This window comes from Bombus affinis, chromosome 3 (assembly GCF_024516045.1).
Source record: "Bombus affinis isolate iyBomAffi1 chromosome 3, iyBomAffi1.2, whole genome shotgun sequence".
Taxonomy (NCBI): domain Eukaryota; kingdom Metazoa; phylum Arthropoda; class Insecta; order Hymenoptera; family Apidae; genus Bombus; species Bombus affinis.
Window position 1 is genome coordinate 7,811,035 of NC_066346.1, and position 26,049 is coordinate 7,837,083.

The 26,049-nt window shown below is 33.1% G+C and overlaps 2 protein-coding genes across 3 annotated transcripts in view; one reads left to right on the forward strand and one right to left on the reverse strand.

The window, feature by feature from the left end:
• The window catches only part of LOC126914141 (cadherin-23), a 32,260-nt gene extending 25,746 nt beyond the window's left edge, over positions 1-6,514 (reverse strand). Inside the window, exon 1 of the mRNA XM_050717652.1 lies at positions 5,810-6,514. The gene's annotated coding sequence lies outside the window, so the exon portion shown is untranslated. The remainder of the gene's footprint in view (positions 1-5,809) is intronic.
• A 14,514-nt stretch (positions 6,515-21,028) lies between these two features.
• The window catches only part of LOC126914152 (EGFR adapter protein-like), a 278,807-nt gene continuing 273,786 nt past the window's right edge, over positions 21,029-26,049 (forward strand). For both annotated transcript variants that reach the window (XM_050717733.1, XM_050717732.1), the window contains exons 1-2: positions 21,029-21,143; positions 21,759-22,074. In XM_050717733.1, coding sequence (XP_050573690.1) covers positions 22,036-22,074 — 39 coding nt within the window. In that variant the 5' untranslated portion in view covers positions 21,029-21,143; positions 21,759-22,035. The remainder of the gene's footprint in view (positions 21,144-21,758; positions 22,075-26,049) is intronic.

The following is a 26,049-nucleotide window of genomic DNA, read 5'->3' on the forward strand; positions in this document are numbered from 1 at the left end:
CTTATTATATTGTACAATACGTAGTCTACTTTGTGTTGAAAATCTTTTTCAATCCACCATAACGACAAAAATATGCAACAACTTGTGACGTCAATGTTTGACCATTTTTCTACAGTGCAATAAACGATTAACGTAATGAGTGGTTTCAATGTACATGCGAAGGTATTTTTCACGAATGGTTCGACACTTCGGGAATACATTCACGAACACACGCACATATGCTGTGTGGTGTTCCTCTTGCCAACAGAGTGTGTCGGCCACGCTCTTGACTTTTAAGACTGCTAAATAGGAGACCATTCTAAAGGTTCGTTGTTTTCATACGACTCGAAAAAAGTAACGTAACAACTGGGGCGATAGTACACTGATTATGCTTTACAGTTACCTTTTTTTATTTCTATTCTCAGAAAGAACAATACCTCACAGTTACCAATATATCTAATATGAGAGGTGTCCATACTGCTTACAATTCTATTGGACATGAAAATATTGAAATCGTATGAAATTTACAAAAGTATAGAAAATTTGGAAATGCTTTGAAAATATTCAAATATTAAAAATATTGAAAATCGAACTTTTACACAAGTCCAAAATATCACGTATAATATTTTGAAATAAATATTATACGTGATATTAGATTAGAAATAAAATATCAAATTTTATGTAGCGATAATTTTAATCCTGAGCTTCGTAAATTGTCACGGATTAGGGAAATTGATTTTTCTAATCGTTTTTTATATAAATACTATCTTCATGGAAATTCAAATTGCCTGCATAGGAAAAAATAACATCGAGTATTTATCACTTTTAACTCCTATAACTTATTATAACAATTATATAAATTGCATGATATTCCATCGTTTCTTTTAGCAAGCAACTTTCCTTATGACCCTGGAATCTTCGGTACATTCATACATATATAGAAGCACAACATACCTATATTAACGATAGCCCTTTTTTTAGCCTCCTCGTATCAATCAATCGAAATTTTAAGACTCGACCTAGTTCCAACACGGCACTCTATTATGACAATATAGGATACTGACAACGTAGCGATAGAAACGTTTCAAACACAGTATCTGCTATTTCCTTTCCATCTACTACTTTTCAACTTCATAAGCACAAATAATCATTTATTGTTTAAAAAAGAAAAAATCAATTCAGCGATAGATTAACATCTAAAGTAGAATAAAATATATGTACAGTGCAAGTCCATTTATTCAAATATTTATATCAAAATATTAATTAGCGCCCGATTAAATGAACTGTTTGCCGAATCCACTTATCTGAACGTGAATTCCTAAACAGAAATAATTGATAAATTTCAAAAAAACGTAACGAGAGAACTATTCGATAATTAGTTTATAATATTTCACTTCTATTGGAATTCTCGAACATTTTATTAACGCAAATTAATTCAAAAGCATTTTCTTTTCTTGCAAATATATGTATGTATACTTTACTGGAAAAGCAACAGATCTTCAAAACCGTAAATTTTGAGATATCTAAAAAAGTTAATTCTAGAGACTAAATTATTTATATACCAAAATATCAATATCACAATTACCAAATAATATTATGTTACTCAAGAATAACATCGACATTTTCTCAACAATAAAAGACAAACACAAATAAAATTTTGTCAGAAACACAGAATTCGAAGACTATCGGCTAAATTGTAAAAGAAGCAACATCTTTTTCATTTCTAAATCGATCAAGCAATTTATAATTTGTCGCTTCAAATTTATCGATTTCCATTTTAAACTGATTTTCTGGAAAAGTTACTTCTCCCAATCGTGTCGCTCTCTCGCCATATCAATAATATCTTTTTAATCATAGAATCATAATTACCAACTATAGACAACCATTGAAAAAGGAAATTCCAACATAATCTCGAAACAAAAGAATCGACGCGACATTAAACACTAATTAAAAGCAGAAAAAGAAAAAAAAGATGGCTACCGTTGTCCACGGTACACCATGTTGTTAATTCGAAAGGCAAGGACATCCTTTGTGTGTGTTTCACTTGGGGAGAGCAGAGGAAGTTTTTATGCATGGTGGTCCGTCGAAAATAGACAGTAAGGTCGTGTTTCAACCAGGGATACTGCGAGGTGCGTGACGTCATTTCCTACACCTGCCATGCATGCTTCCGAATGATAACACCGCACGTGGTATTGACACACCCCATACCGCCGTCTGCTATCCAATTCACCCCATACAGGATACATCGTTGCGTGACGGCCGGCTCGCATCGCTGATACGTGCACGATTGTCTCTCCCCCTGCTGCACTCTCTTTAATGTGTAATGCACATGCTTTACCGACGATAAATTACAGCTTACGATGATAATTGTTTCGATTCGTGCCGTGCCGACTGACTTCAGAAATTTTCATTCTGCTTGCTGGTTTACAGTTAGGAAAATGATCTCATCGCGTTTTCCAACGCGCTGTAACGTTTCTATAACTATGAAATTTATGTATCGTCGAATGATACAATCAAGAGCAAAACATTGGAATGTTCATGTCATGTATATGTAGCAAGTTGTTTGCGTTAAATTCCACTTAGCTCTTTTCTTAATGGTAGTAACGATTTTTGATATAACTTCCTTGAAAAAGGTTAATGTACTGTATGGTTTCTGGTTGTGATGTATTGCGGAATGTGAAGTAATTTCTTCTTTTTTTTTTTTTTTTTCTTTTAGTTATTTGCAATGAAATTTTCTGAGACGCGTTGGTAACTAACAATAGGAAATGATTTAAAGATTATATTCAGGTTTCATCGTTTCTGATATGTAAGAGCGACGTAAACGTGTTCTACGGTTGAGACGAGAGTTTAATAAAATTAAAGCGCCTAATAGGATGAGCGTAGAACCAAAGACGAAGAATGTCGAACTGTGAGAAATTTCTTTCACAGGGTGTTATGTATTTTGTTTTTCTTTGTGCATACACAGAGTACGAAGGAAAAATAACATTTACGAGTACGTGTTTTATTTACTGTAATGATTATGTAAATATAAAAAAATGTTTCCATCATATTATGTTCTCAAAGATATCAATTACAGGACATTGATCGCTCCTATCGTGTTACAGTCCTGAAGCCAGTTAGTTATTGGCTGTAACAGTGTTCGTATTTGTAACTAACTAAACAGGCTACATTTCATTACAAAGCCGAAAGTGCAATTAATTAAGGAATCAAAACTGCGACAAATGTTCAAGTTGTTAAAATAGATTAAATCGTTCCACTTTTCAATTATCGTAATTACATGGTTTTAACTACTTTATAAAATGAATCTACTAAACAGAAAGTTCAATATTTCACGTAACAATGAATGAAAAACTGTATAAAATCACACACCTATAGGTAATACACTAAATTTAAGAATAAAGCTCTATTAAGATATAAATAATACACAAATTAATATATACTGAAAGATATTTGGTAATATCTGATAAAGTACGTACATAGAGATCTAATATTTCAACACGATAAAGAAACAGAACAACATAAATTTCATCAATCCACATCGCTCAACAACGATTAGGCAACTGAAGAGAATTAAACTTTATTCACCTTTGAATACAGAAATTGTAATCGCCTAAACGAGTACTGTGATCATTTGACTTGCTTATATATTTACAATTTTAAGAACTAGCGGTTTAAAATTTTAAGACATCACCGAAAGAATGAATAGTTTTAACATTGAAGCAACGAAATATTGCACTTTCTGTGCCCTCCGACTACACAGATATTGTAAATATTATCGTGTAGCCGAAATAAATCTTGCACGAGGTTTCAAACGCTTAATAAAAGCAAACATGACTATCAAGTTTTTATTATGTATAATATGGTTCTTATAAAAGTAAGTCCACATTTTCCCTGAAACAAATCTTTCCGGTAAATCTTCCTTTCAAATGAGAATGCAATGGCTGATATAGTAGAGAATACTTAATTGATTTTAAAATTCACGAAAGAATCAATTTTGAACGAAAGCGTGTTATTAACATAATATACAGTATTTTCGAAACCTAATTGTACGATCGTAATAATGAAAAGTATTCCCACGAGCTGCAGCCATTGATAATTAGACACTATCTCATTATATCGTGTTCTGCATAGTTATGCAAAGATAAAATGCGAGTTTCATAAAATACTTAACGCGCGGTATATACGTTGGTTAGCCACCTACGTTATTTCGTTATTACACATTTTATTACTCTCATATGTGCAATCTAATTTGTTGCCTTTCAAGATTCGTCTTCAAGAGGAACTGAGGGCTCGACGCGATTATATAAAGCGAGATGTACTCCGTGAGAACGAATTCTCCCATGGAAGAAAACACCTCGTAGAAATCATTACAAAGAACTTAATAATTTCCAGTCGTAAGTGAAAAAGAGAAATGAGATTTCGTAATGTCATTGTATTATGTGGCACAGGCGAAAAATAATTAAACAGCTGTCCTTATATTTCATTCGAGATTGCGTCACGATTATTAGTGGTTAATTATTGATAGCTGTGCTGGGAAAAAAATTGAGGACACCGGCAATCGCGTTCGGCTTTTGCAGCATTGACATCCTAACTGTGTATTTGAATTCTTCTTTGCCAACGAACATAGGAACAAACATATAAAGTATTCGTATAAATATGAAGTAAGTACAATACAAAGTAGCACGTACAACTTACACAATTTATATTGTGCTGCGTAAAGTATATGCTGTTATGCAAGATTATTTCAGCAATCAAATTCAGTTCATGTCTTACATTTAATATTGAATATGTGATAATATTTGGAAAGAACATTAGCTGTACTGTACATGTATATATTATTAAAAGATATCTATTAATGTATATTTAATACGTATAATAATAATATTAATAACAGCAACAATTTATAGCATTGTATACTAACCCTTAACTCTGTTATCTTTGGGTCATAGATGATTCAGATTCAATTTAAGTTACGTTAAGAATCACTAAGTTTTCAAATATTATTAATTACTTCACTTAAGCTATTCTGAGTATCTAGGGAACGATTCAATAGAAACAGTTGCAGTGTTATGAATATACAATATACAGACATAAACATAAACATATTAAAATATAAAGACATAATAATCCTGTTAAAATGTACATCAGATTGTGCAGATATCAAACAACAAGAGTACATATTAAATAGCGATGTATAATCGATGGAAAGTAAAGATTTCATATGTAATTTTATAAGCATATTATACAACTGTACCTATTAATATATCGTACGATTCTCTGTTATTCATAAAATGTACTATTTTAATAAACAATTTAGACTTATATCCGAACTATATAATTCCACGCAAGATTCTGCTACGTGTACAATTACAATTAAAATTATAATAAATAATCGGAGAATATAAGAAACAATCGCTTTAAGAATTTACAAGCCAACTTTCCATTAGAAATTTTCATACAGATAGATATTTATTAAAAATATTCAAATTATTACTTCAATCACATTTATTAGAATTTTCGTCAGACGTTTCACGCACACAAAGTCCAGTTATGTATCATATTTTACAATTTACCTATGGTAATTTGCAAACACTGAAGCCCGATTCAAGGAACACTATACTAATTGCATATCAGAAAACCGACGAAATTCTGCACTGACATAATTCGCAGAAGCGCGTCACTCACGATAGACGCGTTATCTAACCTATACCTGTCACTCTCTGGAAGCGTTGCCGAACTTCCCAAAAATCACGAATAACAGAGTTTTGATAACTTTCGCAACACGAACAAGCGTATCGAACTTGGAAAACTTTGATCGGATTATACTTACGATTTTCATAAAACTATCGTCCCCTTGGTTTTACTGCGTCATGTTCCTTCTTTCTCGGATATCTATCTTCCTAGAGGATCTCTATTTACTCTCAAATTGCATCAAATTTTCCATTTCCCTTCTTATACTTGCACTTTTCAATGTCTTGTCCCGACCGATTCTTTTGTAAACGAAACCACGTCTCGGTAAACACTGTGCAATAAATTGTTCTTTCTAAACTTTCACTGGTAACATGTCACTTCACTCGAGAGTCACACAATTTATTTCACTTTCGCGATCATTCAGAAAATCGTTGTTATCCGCTATCGAAGATTCGTCGTGCGCAATAATTCGTTTTATCGAGAACTATTTGTCGACTCGTAGTAAAACGATATTTTGCTTAAGCAGCCTCGTTGTTTCAGATTCACCGCCGTCTGTCAGCGTGTTACTGATAAACCGTGCAACAGACACAGCGTGTTCGCCTGGTCAGGTGAGCTCTCGCCGGTATACTGAACGTTCGCCTACGGCAATAAACTCCATTTACCCACACGGCAGTCGATCACCCTCACGGCTTTGTTTACAGGCGCTGTTGACTTCAAACTCACGACGATCGAATCGCGAGAATAAACAAAATCTCCTAATTTCATAATATCTTTAAATATACTTGATATCTAAATACATATTATATGACTTGCAAATTAGAAATTACATTTGCAGTGTTTAAATAAATATTTATTCCACAATAAATGAATTACGCTTTATTTCAATTTTCCTGTATCCTCGCATAATGCGCATTCGTTGTGTTTACATTTCGTTAGTTCTCGGACATTGTAAATATACGATCGAAATTGAAGTTTGTAAATACTGAAAACGCATACTGCTTAGAATTAATCGGGAGAACGAACTTCCTTCGATACAGATAACAGTGACGATCGTATTTGCGTTAAACGACTAGAGTTTGTGTACGGATAAGTTATTGGAAACATTCGAAAGAAAAATCATAGAAAATAAGTGAGAAACGTCTATCGGTGACAGACGATTGTGCAGTTTATCGAACGATCGAATCCGTCACCTGTTCAGGTACACTCACGACGGCAAACTGAAGGTAGAACCGAGACAGGCGCGCACAGATCGGTGTCTGATGTTCGTTCTGCGGCATGAGCACTGACCGTACACAGAATACCACAAAACGTACGGTTGTTCGGAGTTAAATTCAGCCCATCGTGTTCCCCGAGGCATGCACCGACGGATTTCCCCTCTTTGTATCCTTTGGTCACCTGTGTTTCGACACCCGTCCACAGAATCGTGCTTCTGGGAACAAAGATAGGTAGCTGGAAATCAGAAAACATGATTCGAAAACGGCTAAATGCTAGAGCAAGTCGACTTTTTATTTATGTTTGAGATTGAAATTCTTTTTCAATGTGATTTTATATTATTTAGATTTATTTGGAACATACATCGATCGGTGGATGAAATATAGATGATTCAAATAAATTTAACTCGGCCAATTGAAGAGTGTAGAAAAACGATGATGTAGTAATTGTTACTTCTTTTTAATTCACTTTGGAATTTCCTTCAATAAATTTATAGCGATAAGTAAGTTTTCTGACAAGTTGAACACTGCTCATGGGAATAAAGAAATTTACTTTCGTGCGATTCACGGAGAGTAATTCGAAGATTTTGTATATTCATATATACACAAAATATTCACTACATAGTGCATTCCAGTCTACTCTGACCGTTTGTCAATATATTCTATATAAATAAATAAGAAGCAAATGTGTTATAACTATACGTCGAGTTGGAAGCTTTATTACAAAATTATAACAAATGTATGAAATGGGAAGAGAACGATAGTGGGTTTGTGAATGGTTTAGCAGCTTTTGTTACAATTTTTCAATTAAAACTCGAAACCATCTACTTTTTCATAGTAGTTTTCTCTTATTTATGAGTGTAGGATATACTGACAAAGTTTGACCGGGAGAAAACTGAAACGTTCCATCAGCATAATTATGTGGAGCTACGGTATAATTTGGTATTCGAATAATAGCATCAGATGAGATATTAAAATGGAAACTTAAGGCTAAAAGCACACGAGCGACATTTTACCGCGTGTTCCCGCTGCGACCGTATGTCTTTGTTTGTTTTCCTATTAAGAACAACAAAGACAGACATATGGTCGCAGCGGGATAGCACGATAAAATGTCACTCGTATACATTCAGCCGAAAGAATAAGGTATTAATGCAAGAAATTTACCGGCTCAGTGACAATAATGTTATACATAATTGTTGCGTGTAAAATAAACATATTTAAAAAGAAAAGAGGGAGAATGGTCAAGATAAAACGTTACATACTCTTGTCATTGCATTTAATTTGTATTTAATTTGTATTTAATTTGCAGCGCGAGATACTGTAAAATCTACATTTCCGAGATATGTAGGAACATAACAATATTAGCATAATAAAATTATAGAAGTAAAAAATTATTTCATAAAGTATTTATTAAAATGCAAGATATCAAAAATGAAAAATGGAAGATGAAGATTGGAAGATAAAATAATCCGACGAAAAATTATTTACTTATTCAAATAAACTAATCTGTATTAATTTACATAATTGAATACGTAACGTGTAATCAAGCAAGATCTATATTTTAAATATTTGAATAATTATCTTCCAAACGTTTTATTTCAATAATGCCCAAGCATAAATCTTAATTAAATTTAGCACGCAAGAATATAGTAATTTATAATCTTGTATTATAATAAATGAATTGACGCGTATCCTTTCAAATTCTTGAACGTGTCGATTGCAAGATTAATAAATACACCTTTTTAACACTCAATATTGGTATTCTCATTTATTTTTTACCAAACTATAATTAAAATTTTATGTTCGTTTCAACAAGATTTCACGTAGTTATTACACCGTTCACGTTCATGAAAAGCATTCGGTTTATATCCTTCAATATGTAAAGTACCTAGAAAAATGCAAAAGAAAAAGGAAATACCAAATGACTACCAATCAGTTGGTTTCATAAGACCTTCCCGGTTTAATTAGTATTACTGGTATTGCTTATTTGATAATGTGTACTTTCTTTCTCACTCGTATAATAACTTTAAGTGAAAGCTGTATATCTGTACACTTCCTTCTTTCTTCGTGGAATAACAGAAAGAAGAATTTATTGTGATGTAAGAATATCTCATACTCTTTGATATGCTTCATACGTTTGATTGCCATTCCATCGCTTACACTAAATATAGACAGATTTTAAGGTATTTTCTGTGAAAAGTAAAATGTACACATTTCTTACGATGTTCCAGAAAAATTGATAATATATTGTTGCATAAAGTATGTTTTTCTTTGATTATGTATTTACTTTCTAATTAACAATTAATTGATTAAGAAATGGTAATTAAAAAATGTTTCATCACGTTTAAAGGAATGCATATTATGTTTTCATCCAAAAATATGTATAAATTACTCTTGTGGAATAAAATATTGTTACTAATGGCAATTAATATTCCTATAATACTAACCGAATTATATTTATAAGGGATAATAATCCTTGAACTACATATACGATGTGTTGTAATTTTACCCTATATTTATATTTTTACGTAGAAACTATAACTTTTGTGATATTTATGTTGTAACTTTTCGGAAAAGTTTTAATAACAGTTCCATTGACTATACCTACTGTGACACGTTTCTAAAATATATCTTATTCGTCATTTGTATATTTAAATACATCAATAACTTTCTCGACATATTAACCAATAAATATTTGTCCGAACGTTAACGATAATCAAAGAACCGATTACAGATATGATTTATGAATGTTGCTTTACCACTTAACAACTTTCACGTCAAAAACATACGTAATGAAGGATTGGCTTTACTAAGATCACTATAAAGATGTTCGATCTTCAATCTTTTGTATTTTTCGTTTCATTTTAAGTAAACGGAAATGATGATATAATTTCCAGTATTTTATTTTATTTCATGTGAAATTGATTTGTCAACTTAATAAATTACATTATGAATATTTTCTTATGTTATTATTTGTAGCAAGAAATTAATAAGAATTTACAGGAAAAAAGTAGATGAGTTTTAAAACAGTAGTACGAATTTCTAAAAAAAAGAAGACACTCGTACAATCAAACATACAAATCCAATCTCACGGTTCTATTTCACTTAAGTTTAAGTCAGTTTAGTTCTCGAACTATGAATTTTCCTGTTTTATCGTGCGCAGATGTTATTGACGACTATGATAACCTACCGACGTTTCTTTATCCGTAATGCCGTCGGTAGTGTCACAGACGAGGAACATGGCACGTGGTATGCGTTTAATGAAAGAACAATTTCCCAGGGAAATCTATGTACAAGCGTTTATTATGCAAGCATATGCGTTATTGATGTATTGCTCTGTATCCATGTACCAAAATGAGGTACAGGACGTACCTACCGTCAGTTCAGTTCATTGAACCAGTAACTAATCGTATCTCTTCAATTGTGTTTAGATGTCGCTCACTGTATTTGTACGCTTTTGAACTTGATTTAAATTAAGAATTAGATAATACTTCAATTGAAAATTCTCAAGTCTTTTTAAATCAAGAGTGAAATGTATAAAAAATTATATTTATATATAACGATCGTTACCTAGTATATAATTATATTCTTGTACTCTTTTAGCTGGTAAATTAACTACTTACAATAATTCACTTCTTGCTGATTTTGTACAACTTAAAGTATAAATATTTATAGTGGTTAGAAAATGTATTTGCACAACATCGTATTTATTTATAGCATATATATGCATTTGTTTGCATGTACACACATATTTCATTGTTTTACCTTGCAATGTCATTAATATGGCAATGTCATTAATAAGCAACGTACAAATGCACATCAAACGTAGATTATGTACATCCATGGATATATAAAAGCAATTTTTCGGTTATACAATAGTTTGCGAGATTTGTTGCACGTACATATGAGTACGTCGTAATCCCTGAAAAAGTTCTCTTAATTTTGATAAAATCGAATTTTTATTATACACATACAAATACGAAGTCATACATTCATTTAATTCGTTAATTTATTGTTCTTCTGAATTTTAAATTATATTGCAATTATATTGGAACATAGTTCTTTTGATGGCAAACGAAAAAGAAAGATTTTATCGTAGTGAGATTAAAATATTATAAATTATTACAACAATTCACACATATATATTAATACATAATCAATAACTATTTACTGTAAATTTAAACAAAAATAAATTTTAATAACAATAGTACATAAAACTATTCTTATACACTTCTTTTACAAATTATATTATATTCTTCACAAAGTTGTAACATGATTCAAAAGAAATAGAGTTGAGAGCTCCATTTGAAACATTTCAGGACATTATCTACATAGCGTATATTTACGATAGTAAATAACTAATAAAAGATAAAATCCATTAAACAAAAGTCACGCATTAAGATAAAACACAGAGATAGAAACAGGAGAAATCTCTTCTCTCCCTAACTATAGCACCACCAAGAAAAAAACATAGAAATAAAACACTCTCGTGTTGGCTGCTAGTTCAATTGCTCGTTAATGCATCGTATTCTTCGGTGACTCAGAGGATTGGACTTCACGGTCAACATACATACGTAGCTTCAAGATAGCGAGCAGATTTTATTTAAGGAAGACAGGTCTTTCTTCTCGTAGGACTTGTTCCCTGCTCAGGCGTTACGTGATGTTACTGTAAGAGCTTCCTTGGTCGAAAAGTACGTGCATGTGAATTCCAAGAGGACTGACCTTTCGTACTCCTTTATGTACTCGAGGATGAAGTAACTGTACGTGATTTTTATATGTAGCATGTTCACAATGGATCTTCACTGTACATCAAACGTACGCATATTCATCTGGAAAGCTGAATTCTCGTACGTGATCACTACCGAATTTTATGTCACTTAGTCAGTTTTCTTCTTTGGGCGTTGTAACTGTGAAATTCATCCCAATAATAACATGAAAGTTTGCATTTATTCATTTCTCTTTTATTTACCAGCAAGAACTAATTTATGGGAATCATATCTTTTTATTCCTTTAACTCTTAACCGAAGACTATTCGTGTCTCAAAGGAGTCTGAATCTTTATTTCGTTATCAAAATCTAATAGTGAACTTAAAAAACAATATTCAAGTATCTTTAATTGCAAAAATCCCTAACAATCCCTAAAAATCCCGGACGAGCATATATCATTAAACAAATTCGTGAGGATAATTTGTCCAACTTCGTTTGAATTCTTGTTTCATTATCGCGATCTACTGAAGAATTGTAGAGGCTCCAAGATTTGGATATCTTCAATTGTAAAAATTTTTAACTGACGCTTGTAGTATATAATTAAATAAAATAGTTATACTAGATTAATTTTTATAAAACAGAGATGTAATAAATAAAATTACCAAGTAATCTTTAATTACCAATTAAATCATATAAACTTCAATAAATATCATGAATACAATATTCATCGTCAGTGAACGCTTAACGTGAAATTTAAGATAGGTTGTATTTATTACAAAAAGATACTTAGTATTAATTATAATGATACCAAAAATTTTATATGTTTTATGTATTTTATCTACTCACAAATAAACAATATTAAAATAATACGAATGTTTTACTATTTTGTTATTATTATTATTTATGAAGATATTGTTACACTAATCTACATTTTGAAGAATAAACATAAATACACAATGCAAAGACTTTTTGTTACATTTGATGTGTGTGTGAAGAACCTGAATAAGATTTGAATTTATGGTGTACTATAAGATAGGCTGTTTAAAATAGTAGCATGTATACTATGAATGAATACAAATTGAAATGTCTTGACACGTACGCTGATACGAATACGTGAATCACAAGTTACAAGTAAATTACGGTCTATAGTTAAATTTCCTGCTCCGTATAGATTATGTGATATACGTATTAAATTGCGAAACTGGCTGTTTAAAACCTGTATTATATATAGCTTTTATGATGTAATCAACGAAGTATAAACTAACAGATTTTATATATTACTTCAATCAATTTCAACAACCTAAAGCTGTAGCAATTCTTCATAATTCCATAGTATGAAGTATTATGATGAAGATTATATTTTGGATATTTTATGCATTTTTAATGTTATAAATATTCTGTGGATTTTTGCGCCTTTAAATTTCCCAAATGGATAAACTTTTGCAGTCTGGGCTGAATAAATATATAAATTAGAAATTATCATAATCGCGAAATATAGACGCAGTGGGAAATTCAATATTTTACAATAATGCCATATACTTTTTATACGAAATTAGTTTATAAATACAATAACTTTACTGACTTAAAATTGAAAGTAATATATTACATGATGATTCAATAACCTAGTAAAATAAATTTAGTTATATATTCTTTTGATGAAATATTATTAACATTACCTTTATTAACTTTGTTAACTCTAAATATAACGTTCGCTGCAAATAATAGTGTTATATCGTTCAATGCATCATTTGGTTCTAGTGAAGGTATCTGCAACGTTGGCTAAACGCCAGCAAACATTGTTGGATGTGATCATGCTTGAGAAGTTCAAATTAACTGTAGTGCTTCAAATTACTGTTAGTAATGAACACAATAAATTAGTTCCTCAGTTTATTGGAAATAATTTTTTGTCTGTTCCTATCCAAGTTGATGTGCAATTAAAAAGCATCCGAGAAAAGAATAGCTGGATACGACGGTATTCCGTTACAATCATGGAAATATTTCTCCACAGAAGAGTGATAACATTGTACTAAACATGGTCATTTCATAATGAAACCTTCCATGCGGAAAGCAATCATTTCGAACAGTGGAACAATTTTACATTATGTATGAAATCATTACGTATCAACGACGTGTAATTACGTTTCAAGTACCAATCGCATATGTATTCGTATCGGAGATCTTCCTTTCTATTATCTGATTTTTTGCGATAATCTGCGGACAGCAACGCGATCCTCGCAATCGTGAAATCCAACTCGTAGACCTTGGTAACTCTTATATGGAATGCCAAGCGTAAGAAAGTATCCGAGAAATTCAATGATATTCACCTAGAGAAGAAACTCGTTTCCGTGGGCGGAATATGAATGAGATGTCAAGGATGACCCAAAGAAAAAGATCTTTAAAGTCTTTCTTTACCCTGTCTAGGATTTCATTGAAATGAAATTGAATGAATTCAAAGCCCACACTAGTTCTCATTATGCGATACATTTTGATAATTTATCACGGTGAAATGTACCTACCTATGTACTACCTGCTGCTTCAAGTGTCATCTCATTCGCGTGCGATCCTTCTATCAAGATCACGAAGAATTCTATCGAGAAGGGGATTGTGATAGCACCACTAAAATAGAGTGCAGAAAAAAAATCTGTTTTCTAATGCTGCTGTGTTCGTTATGGCATTTTAGACCAAATTATGTCTTTTCTCGTCACAAATTTCTAACAAATTACAATTTATGTTTGAGAAAGGTACGAAAAAATCGTTCTTCATACGATATAATATGCCTGATATGATTTTCTTAAAAAGTTAAGAAGTTCCTTGTTTGTTAAAATGAGAACTTGCTTGTTGAAATTAAAATTTTGGCGATCACATTAATGTTAAGGAATGTTACGGATGATGATCAGCAAGAAAATTCGAATTACTTACTGGTCATTACTGTAATAAATTTATTTTTTTTATCAGTGATTCATTTTATTATTATTGTAGTTTTGATAGTACCGAACGTGTATCTAGAGCTAGTCCTGACATTTCTGTAGAAAAATGATAAAAAAATGTTCTTCAATAAATATAATGGATATTCCTAAAGAGAATACAAATAAAATAATAAGTTACACATATAATGAATTGGTTAGTGGGATACATACATACCCTTAAACCTTAAAGTGTAATATATTCGCTATATGTGAAGATAGATTTCCGGATAAGAAAATCCACGATTTGCTGAAACAATTATAAGATAAACAGAATTACTCGATCATCTGGTAAATTGTAGTAGAATGTATAATTACTATAGTAGAATATATACAGTACAATAATTCCTACAGGCTGTTCCTGGTAATTTTATAGTTGATGTAATAATAATTATTAATGTAAAAAATGTGCACAGTGTATCTGTTTAAGATGAAAATCTTCATTAGGAACTAAAAATATCAAAAAAATGCTTTTACGAAAGTTAATTGATGTGACAGGGTACATAATGTGATATAAATAGCTTTTTCGCAGATGAGGTAATAGGAAAAATCTCAAGGTTAACTTAATTTTCTTTTTAGTGGGGTCATATTTTTTTATTAACGATATGATAACGTTTTCTGTTGAATTCAACGACAATTCAACAATATGCTAATGAGATCATTCCGTTTCATAGAATATTATGAACTTAAAAGTTAGAACGTAACCAATCAATCAATGTAAAAGTCCTGCCACATGAAGAAATGATATGTGTGCGAAACGAAATTAAACATTGCAATAGTAGATATTTTAAAATCGTTATAATATAGGATAACTGCTAACATAATGATAGATCTTGATTTATTAAAAACACATCTGTCATATAAACGAATACCTAACTTGATATGATTTCTAGAAGATAATTAAGTCGCATTACAGAGAGGGAACTGGACGAGTTATCTTTCTTAAATCTTCTTATCTCAATAATATTTAAAATATACGATATCAATAATACCCTTCCTTTAATCTGACAGCTAAAAGATTTCTTCCTGTATGATTGCCGCATATCGAAACAAAAGCGTTAAGAATTCTTCCTTCGAGCGGTTCGAAGACGTAGGTACGAGGCACAAGGTGTATTACGACCTCCGCTTCTTATCAACAAGCTTTCTTTGTAACCCGACTTGCTCAAATTGCCAATTCGATCGGATATAAACATCCCTCGATATCAACGTCTCGTTTCAACGAAAGCGCCTCCAATTAGTCGATCGTACGACGCGGCGAGGTTCAGCGTGGCCATAATTCGTTCCTCATATTTCCCATTTATCCAGTTTCGCAAGCTTTTGTACCAGGCTTGTGTGTAAGGCGAAACAAAAAGTGAAAGATGAACGTTACCAAAAAGAGCTCGTTGGTACACCAGAAGGAGTAGCTGGCCGGATGAAAAAAACGACGCGACGCTCGACGTCCTTTCTTCCAATGCATAAGCGTGCCTTCGTACAGGTATTAACCTCCCTCTCTTTTCCCTTTCTCTTCTCTGTCCCTCGCGTTTGCGCTCTGGCTATAGTCATCGGATTCTCTTTTAGGGACCGTGCTAAGACTGCCAGATGAAAGTATATAACCGGTTCGCAGCTGCAGCCAGACTGGAGACTGGGCATCGGCCGGCAACCAGCAACCACACACCATGGCACATCTCCAGGCACACACCATGGCGCCAGGGGCGGATTCACCATTCCAGTTGCATACGAACCGTGTACATTTCGAAACTTTAATCCCATCGACCTTTCGAATCGATCGATTCAACCTTGCTCGGATGAAGAGATCGTTCCTGACAAAATGCGATTTTCTTCGCTGAACGGTTCCGATATTTGACAAGCATCCCTGGCAGATCCTTATCTATGGATGTCAATTTATGTCACAGGATTTTATCTTCTGTATTTTCTTTTGTATTTATTTCGTTGTACTGGAAATGAGTGTAATATCGACTAACACTTGACCTTATCCCACGAGGAATACGTGGAAATCGTTTTAAATACTTTAAAGTTAGTCGTCAGTTTTATATAGTTCATTATAGTTCTTATTTCTTATTATACGTATTAAATGCTTTTATGATAGTTATTCTTTTTAAAAATTAGTATTGCAGGTGCTTTTTTTGGAATGTTTGGAATCCTATGTAGATAGGATAAAGTTTAAAATAAAAATGGTAAAAAGAATATATAAAATTCTAGATCGAAAATATTAAAATGTTAGATTATATTTGCCGTTTTTATTTATTTTTAATGATATTTGATACGTTCAAAATGTATAATCGAGGAATCAGTGAACTGTTTTACGTTATTATACATATTCGTTGACCATTTGGAGTTAGCAACGCCAACCGACCAATCAACTTTTTGCGATGGCAAAATGGACGGAGAAAATCGACGGAACGTTGGATAAAAGCGTGTGAGCCAAAGTTTTGGAATGTCTTCGCCGTAACGTCTACCGAACTCCAAAAGTTACTGAACCAATGAAAATGAAGCGAGGGTTATAAATCCAGTTTGTAACAGTTTGAAGTTACGATTCTGGTAAATCGAAAACGCTGTAGAATGCAGTGAAATTAATTAAATTATATAGATTTAAGAGGAAAAGAAATATTAAAATGATATAAAATAAATCTAAATATTAGTGAATTAAAATGGTTTATAAGAATCGTTTCACATTTAATTATGTCATTTCTTCTCATTACCTTTATCCATTAAAACTGTTTACTCGATTACTTACGCTCTTATCTCCTAAGTAATAAAAAATAATTAGATTAACGTATTATTTTTCTTCCTGCATCGTTAAGAAACTTGTCACGTTATCTATCCTCTTTCTTCTCCTTTTTAAAAAAGAAGCGTTTCTTTGAATGAAACTTCACGGAATACTTCATTTGTTGCATTTCGTGATTCCTTCACGAAACTTGGAACTTGGAATTTCCTGACTCAAGAATACCCAATAATCGATAATTAATAATCTATTAACCACGATAATAGTGTAATAAACAATGAACAATAAGCGTATATTTTACACCTAAAATAACTGCTTATTATAGAACACTACAGTCGTACAATGTAGAAGGCATTCTCAGAAGGTAAACGTTTCTCAGAGCTATTTCTACAAATTACAGGGTACGACTACACACATCCTATAAGTGGTACAGAAACGACAGTAGTCTAATAATCGGTGCTTATCTGCCAAAAATAAATCTAGAAACAATCATATTCGAGAAAGTAAGATATAAAAAATACGGAAACAAAGAAGATGTTCTATTATTTAATAAGCACCGATGTCTTTAGGGTGAATATTAATTGACTGGCTACTCGCAGCAACTGAAGGGTAGCAGAATCGTAATGGCAGTAAAAGAAAAAGAAGAAACGAGAATTGCCGAAGGACTTTGGACAGAGTTTGCCAGTCGAACTTCATGGACGTGGCTCGTTGCGAAGCTGGTCGCGATAAACGTGTACAACGTTGTAAGCGATGAAGGACACGAGAATGCACGGTGGTTATCGTCGGCACATTAGCATGCTCGCTTACGGAGATAATCGTGCGTGGTGCTTCTCGGCTCGTTATGTTTAATGGTCGACGCGAACTGAACGAGCTTGACCCACGATGGTGGGATGAAGAGCAAAGACCAGCGAAACGTTATATCAACATTTCAGAAACGGCCGAATAATCGTCACTTTTCATTTTTCTTTGCCTTTCAAACGATTGCAGAATAGTATTCTCGCGTTTAATACATATGTAATTCGTATGAATATATGGAGAGGATCAATGGAAAATAGGAAATAATGGGATTATTCAACATAGAACAAGTTAAATTTTATTCTGAAAATAATAATTCATCAAATTTAGACGACCTCATACTATACATTGTATTTCATTGGAGAATAAAGCAATAAACGGCTATTATTTTACGTATTCATGTAGATTATTTCGTATTTTATCAATAGAAAGATTTGATCTTTTTTTAATTCTTTCTACGCAATTATTATATCAGGAGGTATCACTATAGAATATAACGGGATATAATTGAAGAATTGGACAATAAATATGATAATACGTGAATGAAAATGGAAATGGAAGTTTTAACTCATTTATTTACGATCACTTTGTTAGTCGTAGATACTTCATTTGTGATTTCTAAGAAGAAGAAAAATGTTACCTTTCGTTCACTAATTCAACGATTTTATCCTTATAATATAAATTTCTCAAACGATAAACGGAACAAGTGCTAGAGACAGGACATAAAAGCGTAAACTCGATCATCTGCTGCAGATCATCTATCTACTCACACAGTTGCTTGCCGGATCATGGCGAAAATAATTGATACCTACAGTCAATAGTTGTAAAATGAAAAGCACATTATTTCACTTGCAAACATTTATATGTATCTTACATAAAATAAACAAGTACGAGAAAAGCTCGGAATATTGTTTAATTGTAAGGTCTATTGGTTAAAGCGTTAAGATATACGCATCTCCGCAATTCAGGAAGCACTCGATCCGAGCATGAGGCAACGCACAAACGAAAGGAACTACGTTAGGGCATCGAGCAGCATGTGAGTGAGAGAGCAGTTGGAAGAGGTGAGGAGGTAGTGTCGCCCAGGTGCCCGACCGGCCTTTGCCGAACTCACCTCCACCTCCTCTCCAGGCCGGCTTCTCTCCTCGCCCATTCTCTCTCCAGGACACGCTCCTCTGGTTGTTTCTTGCTCGCTAGCTCCGTCCGTTCCGTCAGTCCGTCTTTTTCCTGCTCGCGAGCTTCTTCCTAACCTCTCGACGAGCTCTACTCTGTGCTTTCCTCTTATCCGTGCCATTGGCCATTAGCGATTGCCGTCCACCGTATCATCAGGCCCCGCAGTAATGGGATCTCTTACGGTCCTACGGTCCCAGTCGTTCGTCGCGCGCCTTCGTCGTGGCTTCCCCACGTTCGGCTCCTTTACGGACCTCCTCTTTCGCTACCACGTGATTTAGCGGGTTATGTCTAACCACTCTCGACCTTCCGTCTGTCGGATCTACGTTCCTGATAACCCGGACACCGCGGAGTTCACCGATCCGAGCCGCGAGAGTTCGGCTCGTGCCTCCGATCGCGCCGTCTTCAACCGACACCCCAAACCACCATCGGATTCATTGCGTTCGATCTTGTGCTACAAGTTTTTCTGCATCGCTCGTTTGTTGGTGACTTGACAATGTTTTGTGAGTAATCCGCTAGTGGCTATACGACGCGCGCTCTCTCGGTTTCTTACGTTCCTCGTTGGTGTTGGCTTGATGGAAATTGTCATTCGAATGACTTTCTTGTTACCCAACAACGATAACGATTTTGTACCTCTCGCAGGATTTCCACGCTCGCAAATCATTCGCGCGCTGCATAAATCACGCGTCGCGATCTTTTACGTCCGCAGTATGTTCGCACCGATAACAGAGCATTGAAATTCTTTCTTTTTGCCGGTCGTTTCGATTTGCCTGCCATACGATTTTGGGTGTGTACGTGGGCAAAACGACTCTTGGACGTCTCCGCTGCAGGTTTCTTCGCTCGATCAATCACGCGACTTGCCAGCTCGGTCATATTAGCGTGAGAGAATTCCGGATACTTTGATTTGCATAAACGCCGTAGGTACGTCTGAATTTCACTTATTGCGGCTTGTTAACGAGTTTATAAGATTACGTAAAACGCAAACCGGTAAGTGCAGCTCTAACGATTCTTCCTGACATTTCCTAATTATTCGTATGATTGATAGGTATGTCTATAATGTTAAAAGTTTGTCTCGTACCGATCATTTTTCCTTCCGATCTTCTTTCCTTCTGAAAGATAAAATTATTTCTATCGTTAAATATAGAAATCCGAACAGGATCAAATCTCAATAGTCAGAGATCGATAACACTTTCCTGAAAATATAATTTCGCCTATGAAAATGAAAATTTCGATGATTTAACGACTGACCTAGAAATGCGATAACTCTGGTAGACTGATTTCTAGTTGTGAACGGACATGGGGATGATCACACACTTTGAGAATTGAACAATTTGACCGGTTTGAAAGCATTCTCGGTTTTAAACCGTTCCCGCTAAATTGGTAGTTTCTAACGTTTCAAAACAGGATTGAAATTTCTTTATCGGTTAACGTCATGCTCTAAATTACTTCATGGTGGCTTCATTTTTGTTGAAAACTTATGAAAAATTTACTTCAATTTTATAAGAATAATCTTTTCAATATCGCACTCATACAATTTTACACTTATATCTTTACTTATGTATATTTTTCTATCAATTGTGCTTTAAATATTGTATATAGATATATTATATTTTGGCGAATAATTCTTAATATTTAAAAATAGATATAATAATAGTAATTTTCAAGTAACTTAAATAATACTGCTTATATGAGAAAATAATGGTTTCTCGAAACTTGTATATATTTCCCCTCTCTCCGTTTCTGTGTTTATATTCTAGGTAATCGTAAACAGTTTAAATTCCAGGTAATGACGTAATGGAAACATACGCGATCTTCACGCCCCAAGCTCGTTGTCGAATTTAGTTTACTGTCGACTGCCGAACGTGTAAATATCTTGCGATATGTTGCGTAGTTTCTACATTGCCGTGAGGTAAGAAAGTATATACGTATTTCAATTGTTAGTGCATCATTATATTCACACTTCATTTGCCAGGTAATTACGCGTATAATCTCAATTATCGAGGTAATAACCATAGTAACGATTAGAAGTAATTGTAGATTTTGTTCGTGTAAATTTAAGTTTCCAAACGTTCATTAGAATTTTGTGACATAATTACTTACGATTTAACCTACAGATCATCATACAATCAAATCAAAATTAAATCAAATTACCGGATTATAGTTTAACAATTCCATATTTAGTACTATCTTCCATATTTAGTATGGTTTAGGACGTTCGTTGGAATACTTCCCTTTCTTGATCGGATCAGTTTATTTATTACACTTCAATAGTTATTTAATAATTTAGGTTCTTAAATTCGTCACTAAACGAAAATACCAGTGTATCGGACTAAAGCTTCGTTTTCTTGGTGACAAAAGCGAAATTTCTTTTTTTGTATATAATAAATTTGAATTTGGCGTTCTCTATTGACAACATAACCTAAAAGATGGAAATTGACAGCGTAAATGATTAATATTTCAAACAGGAGAAACGATACTATCTTTAAATATTCGTGCGAGTTAATACCATGTTTTTTTTTTTTAGTGGAATAGTGTAGATCAGAAAATAGCGGACTAAAGGTGAAAATGAGTGTGAATAGTGTTGTGTGGAATAAAGACGTATAGTGAAGCAGTGGATGTAATTTTAAACATCGCTGGAAAAAGTGTAAGAAGCTCGAACACCGATCAAGTGATGCAGTGTTATACAATGCGTAAAGAAAAAGTTGTCAAACGTGCATTCTCTTTGCGATTAACGTGACCAGCGTTTTTGTGAAACATACCGGAAACACTGGTAACCAGATGGGAAGTGATGTCTACCTATTATGGCAGAACCGTTCTCGAAGAGATTCGCCACAGCTAAGGTAAGTTTCATTCTTGTCTATTCATTATTTATCTTATTGTTTAATTTATATACGTACCTTACATCTGAATAAGCTATCGTTATATATAAATGATATAGGGATATGTATTTATTTAACATCGATATAGTCATTGCTGGTATCAATATCTATGTGGATACATACTCGTATACATATTATTCAAAGTAGCAGAAACATTAACAATGAAGACAATAGAGAAAATCAATAATTATGTGAGTGTATATGTTAACAAACTAAAACAGAATTGTCGTTATTATTAAGAAAGAGTAATTAAATAGTATAATAACGTAAAAGCGAAATTGTTGACAATTAATTTTGATCGCGATGGGCGTATTATGAGGTATATTACATCAGTGACAATATCATTGCATGTACAATTTTCGCCTGTCAATTACAATTAAAAGAAATTGTCGTCTACTTAACTGTATGGGTTACGAAATACATATCACGAATCTGGCATTGACGTATACGAAGCTTTTAGTTGCCTACGGTTATACGTTCGAGACCTTTTAAGTGCAGGTCCCAGCGAGTATGTAATTTTCATGTACGATTCCCTTCCTCCTCTCTTCTTCCCCCGCCATCCTTTCTTCTTCTTCCGAATGGTCCGAGCGAAACGATCGAGTACATGCACGCCAGCACATGCTCGTGCATTTACGCTTAAGTTTGCGCATTTATACGAAACGAGCGTGCACACGCGTGTGTACGTCTATACGTCCTGTAAATTCAATGGATCGGTACATCGGCACTGGAAAGGTCTTCTTTCTTTCAAATCCTTCTCGTTTTCCGCTGCTTCAAAATGGAAAGAGGATAAATTTTGGGATTTGTGTAATTGCCAAGTCTGAATGTCTCGTACACAGCCATTTTCCTTTCTCATTGGCTTAGTTTTCAAGCAGCACTGTCCGATAATCTGTAATTTGAGACGAGCCTTTAAGATCGAACGTTTATGAAATATTTCAATTTTGTACGTTTTGTTGAGGGATAATTTTGCTTAATATTAATTATTTAATGTTAAGATGTAATGAAATGTGTGCTTGAAAAAACCAGCGTGAAAATGGCAGTCCAATATGGTATATAACTTAAAAAAAATTTTTAATTCTTAAATACTAAAATATACTAAATACTAAAATAAATATAATTTATAATTAATAATTGCAGTTGTAGTAGCACTGAAACAATTGCATATCTACACATTTGTAAAACCTAAAGATCTCGCATATTTTTAATTTCAAAAGTATTATTCACTTTTCTTTAGTTCTTAAATTTCATTTCGATGAAACATTTATAACAAAATAGATAACGCTGAAATTATTTCATTCACAACTTTTTACAGATAATACGTGATTCTTCATCTTATTCCGCATATTATTCAATTATCCTTTACATTTTTGATACTTTGTATTTCACTGAAGAGTGTAATTGAGTTCTGTATTCAAAAAGAGAGCCGTGAATCGTGATCCTCTTTAGTGGAACCAGATGTATGTGCGTATATTTAATTGCTTGTTGCATGCAACCATTTGCGTGCAAGTTGCAGTTACACTTAGGTAGGATCACCGATGGTTAAAACGGTTTCGAATTAACCGTTAAGTGCAATCGGCGATTGCTACGGTTTTCGATACCTCATTTCCACTGAAAGAATGCTTTCGATACAGTTCGTTTTTTTGCTCAACGATCGTTAAGCTAAATAATGTACGGAAATAGAAAAGCTTTTTAAAGTAGTTGCATTTATACAGCAGTTGAAAGGAAAGCTTTTTACTGTTCGCTAAGAATATAATACTTGTTTTTGGCAATTCGCCAATTTACAAACTTATAGAAAAGAAACGTATAAATTGAATATAAAAATAATGTGAGGAATAGGAAAAGTTTCATATAATTAAATTGGAATAACCAATTTTTTTATAGTCTTTTAAATGTAATATTGATAACATTATAATTACAAATTAACTTTATTAGTTTATTAACAAATTAGAAGTTGATTTCGTACTACAAATTCGTAATTATAAGCTGCAAAGTTTAACGAAATAACACAGGAAGTAATCAAAGAAGAGAAAATACAAAAGTATGTAATCAGCTTTATATATACATATGTAGATCTATTTGGAAACTGCTTGGAAAATAAAAATATTGTGTAAGACATTGTTGATATGAAATAGGTACAACCATAAAACATAAATTAATACAAGCAGAAATATCCTGTATACGCATGATTTTCTCATTTTTTCAATAACTCACCTTTTCGACAACCAATCAGGTGAAAATAAAAGCAGAGAGAGATCTTGCAACATGTAATTTTATCGTGTTTCGAAGTCATTGACTTCAACTTCCTCATACCCTTCACGAAAGCTCTTCTTCGCCCACACAAACGCACCGTGCGTGCAAACAAGTATCGTGTCCTCTACATTTTTTACTTCACGTTGTCAAACTTTTTCGTTGCAACTTCGATGCAGTGGCAAGACTGATAACGAACTCTTCTCTTGCTTCAGGTTTAAGTAGTTTATCTTGAAGTTAGTACGTAACGAAATTTTTGTTTGAGTATACACGTGAAACAAATAAATTCCGCGATAGCTTCGTAATTAATACCTTTATTTATGACGTACTATGCGGCTGTCAGAAATAAATAACAACTAACGATCCGATATATATTTACTTTCTGATTTAAGATGTACTTATGCAAATGCTGAAATTGGTAGATTTTAAAAGTTAAGAAATGTGAACACCGTTGATTGGTGAAACTTCCTTTTAAATATGAACTTTAGAAAAGAATTTGTTTTTACTTTTCGGAATCACAGCTAGCAGATCACTTACTCTGATCCTCTTTACGCGTTCTCTTGATTTTCTAAATTAATATATACCCTCAAAGTGCAACAACGTTTAAAAATTTGCAGATTTTCCAAAAGATCTTAGAAAATCACGAGGTACTTTTTAATATGGTACAAAAATATCAGTTATATAGCTGTATACATATATTTTTGAAGAATGAATAATTACAATTTGTATTGTATTTTTATTTTTAACTATAATAATACAATATAGACGTAGATAATGTATTTACCTGTACACTTAATTCTTTTTCTTACTCTTTTTCTAATTTCACTGATAAACACTTCAAGCAATGTTATAGCTAACAACTGTTATAATCTTTGTAACAAATCTTGTAAGTACTTGTCCAATGAAGAAGCGCGAAATCAAACATTACTTTCCAGCAATACCGTCATGATCATTTTCATTCGTAAATAAAGCGATACATATATTTAATTTCGTTTAAGCATAAACCAACAGTCGCATACCTATTTGGTTTTTACATTTGTATTATACTTCACTTTCTTCTGAATAATTTATTTTTCAAGTTTAATTTACACCACGATCGTAAATTTTCTTCGTAATTACTTGAATGCAAATCTGAGTTGGATGGTATCCACTCACGAATTTCTACGAAAATTTTTACAAAATCGAACATATTTCATTGAAAGTGGTGTGCGTGTGGCGGGACATGACAGCGACCCAACCGATTCTGTCTTTTTTCGGGACATAAAAATTCTTACGCTGCAACTTCTTCGCGTCGCTTCTCGACTTCAAAGACTGCATGCACGGTAAATCTTGCTGCACCACCGCAGCAGGGAATGTAATTGATTTCACTGTACGTAAGTGTTAAACGAGAATAGATGTTCAACGCACATGCTATAGTTATCGCGCGATTTGATCTTTCGTAAGTTTCAAGGAAACGTACTATCTATTCTTCTAAGCTGCTTCTCAATTTTCCTTTCGCCACAATGTTTCCCATTGGAATTCTTCGATGTAGAAGGAACGTTAATTTCTATCGATACGGGTTCCCGTTACCATTTATACTTCACTTGTACTGTACGCTATTAAAACTCTTAGTCGATGTAGGCTAAATAATAAATTTGATAGCGACAAATATTTTTGCCATTTATATTATTTACCTTCGTTTCATCAGCTCAA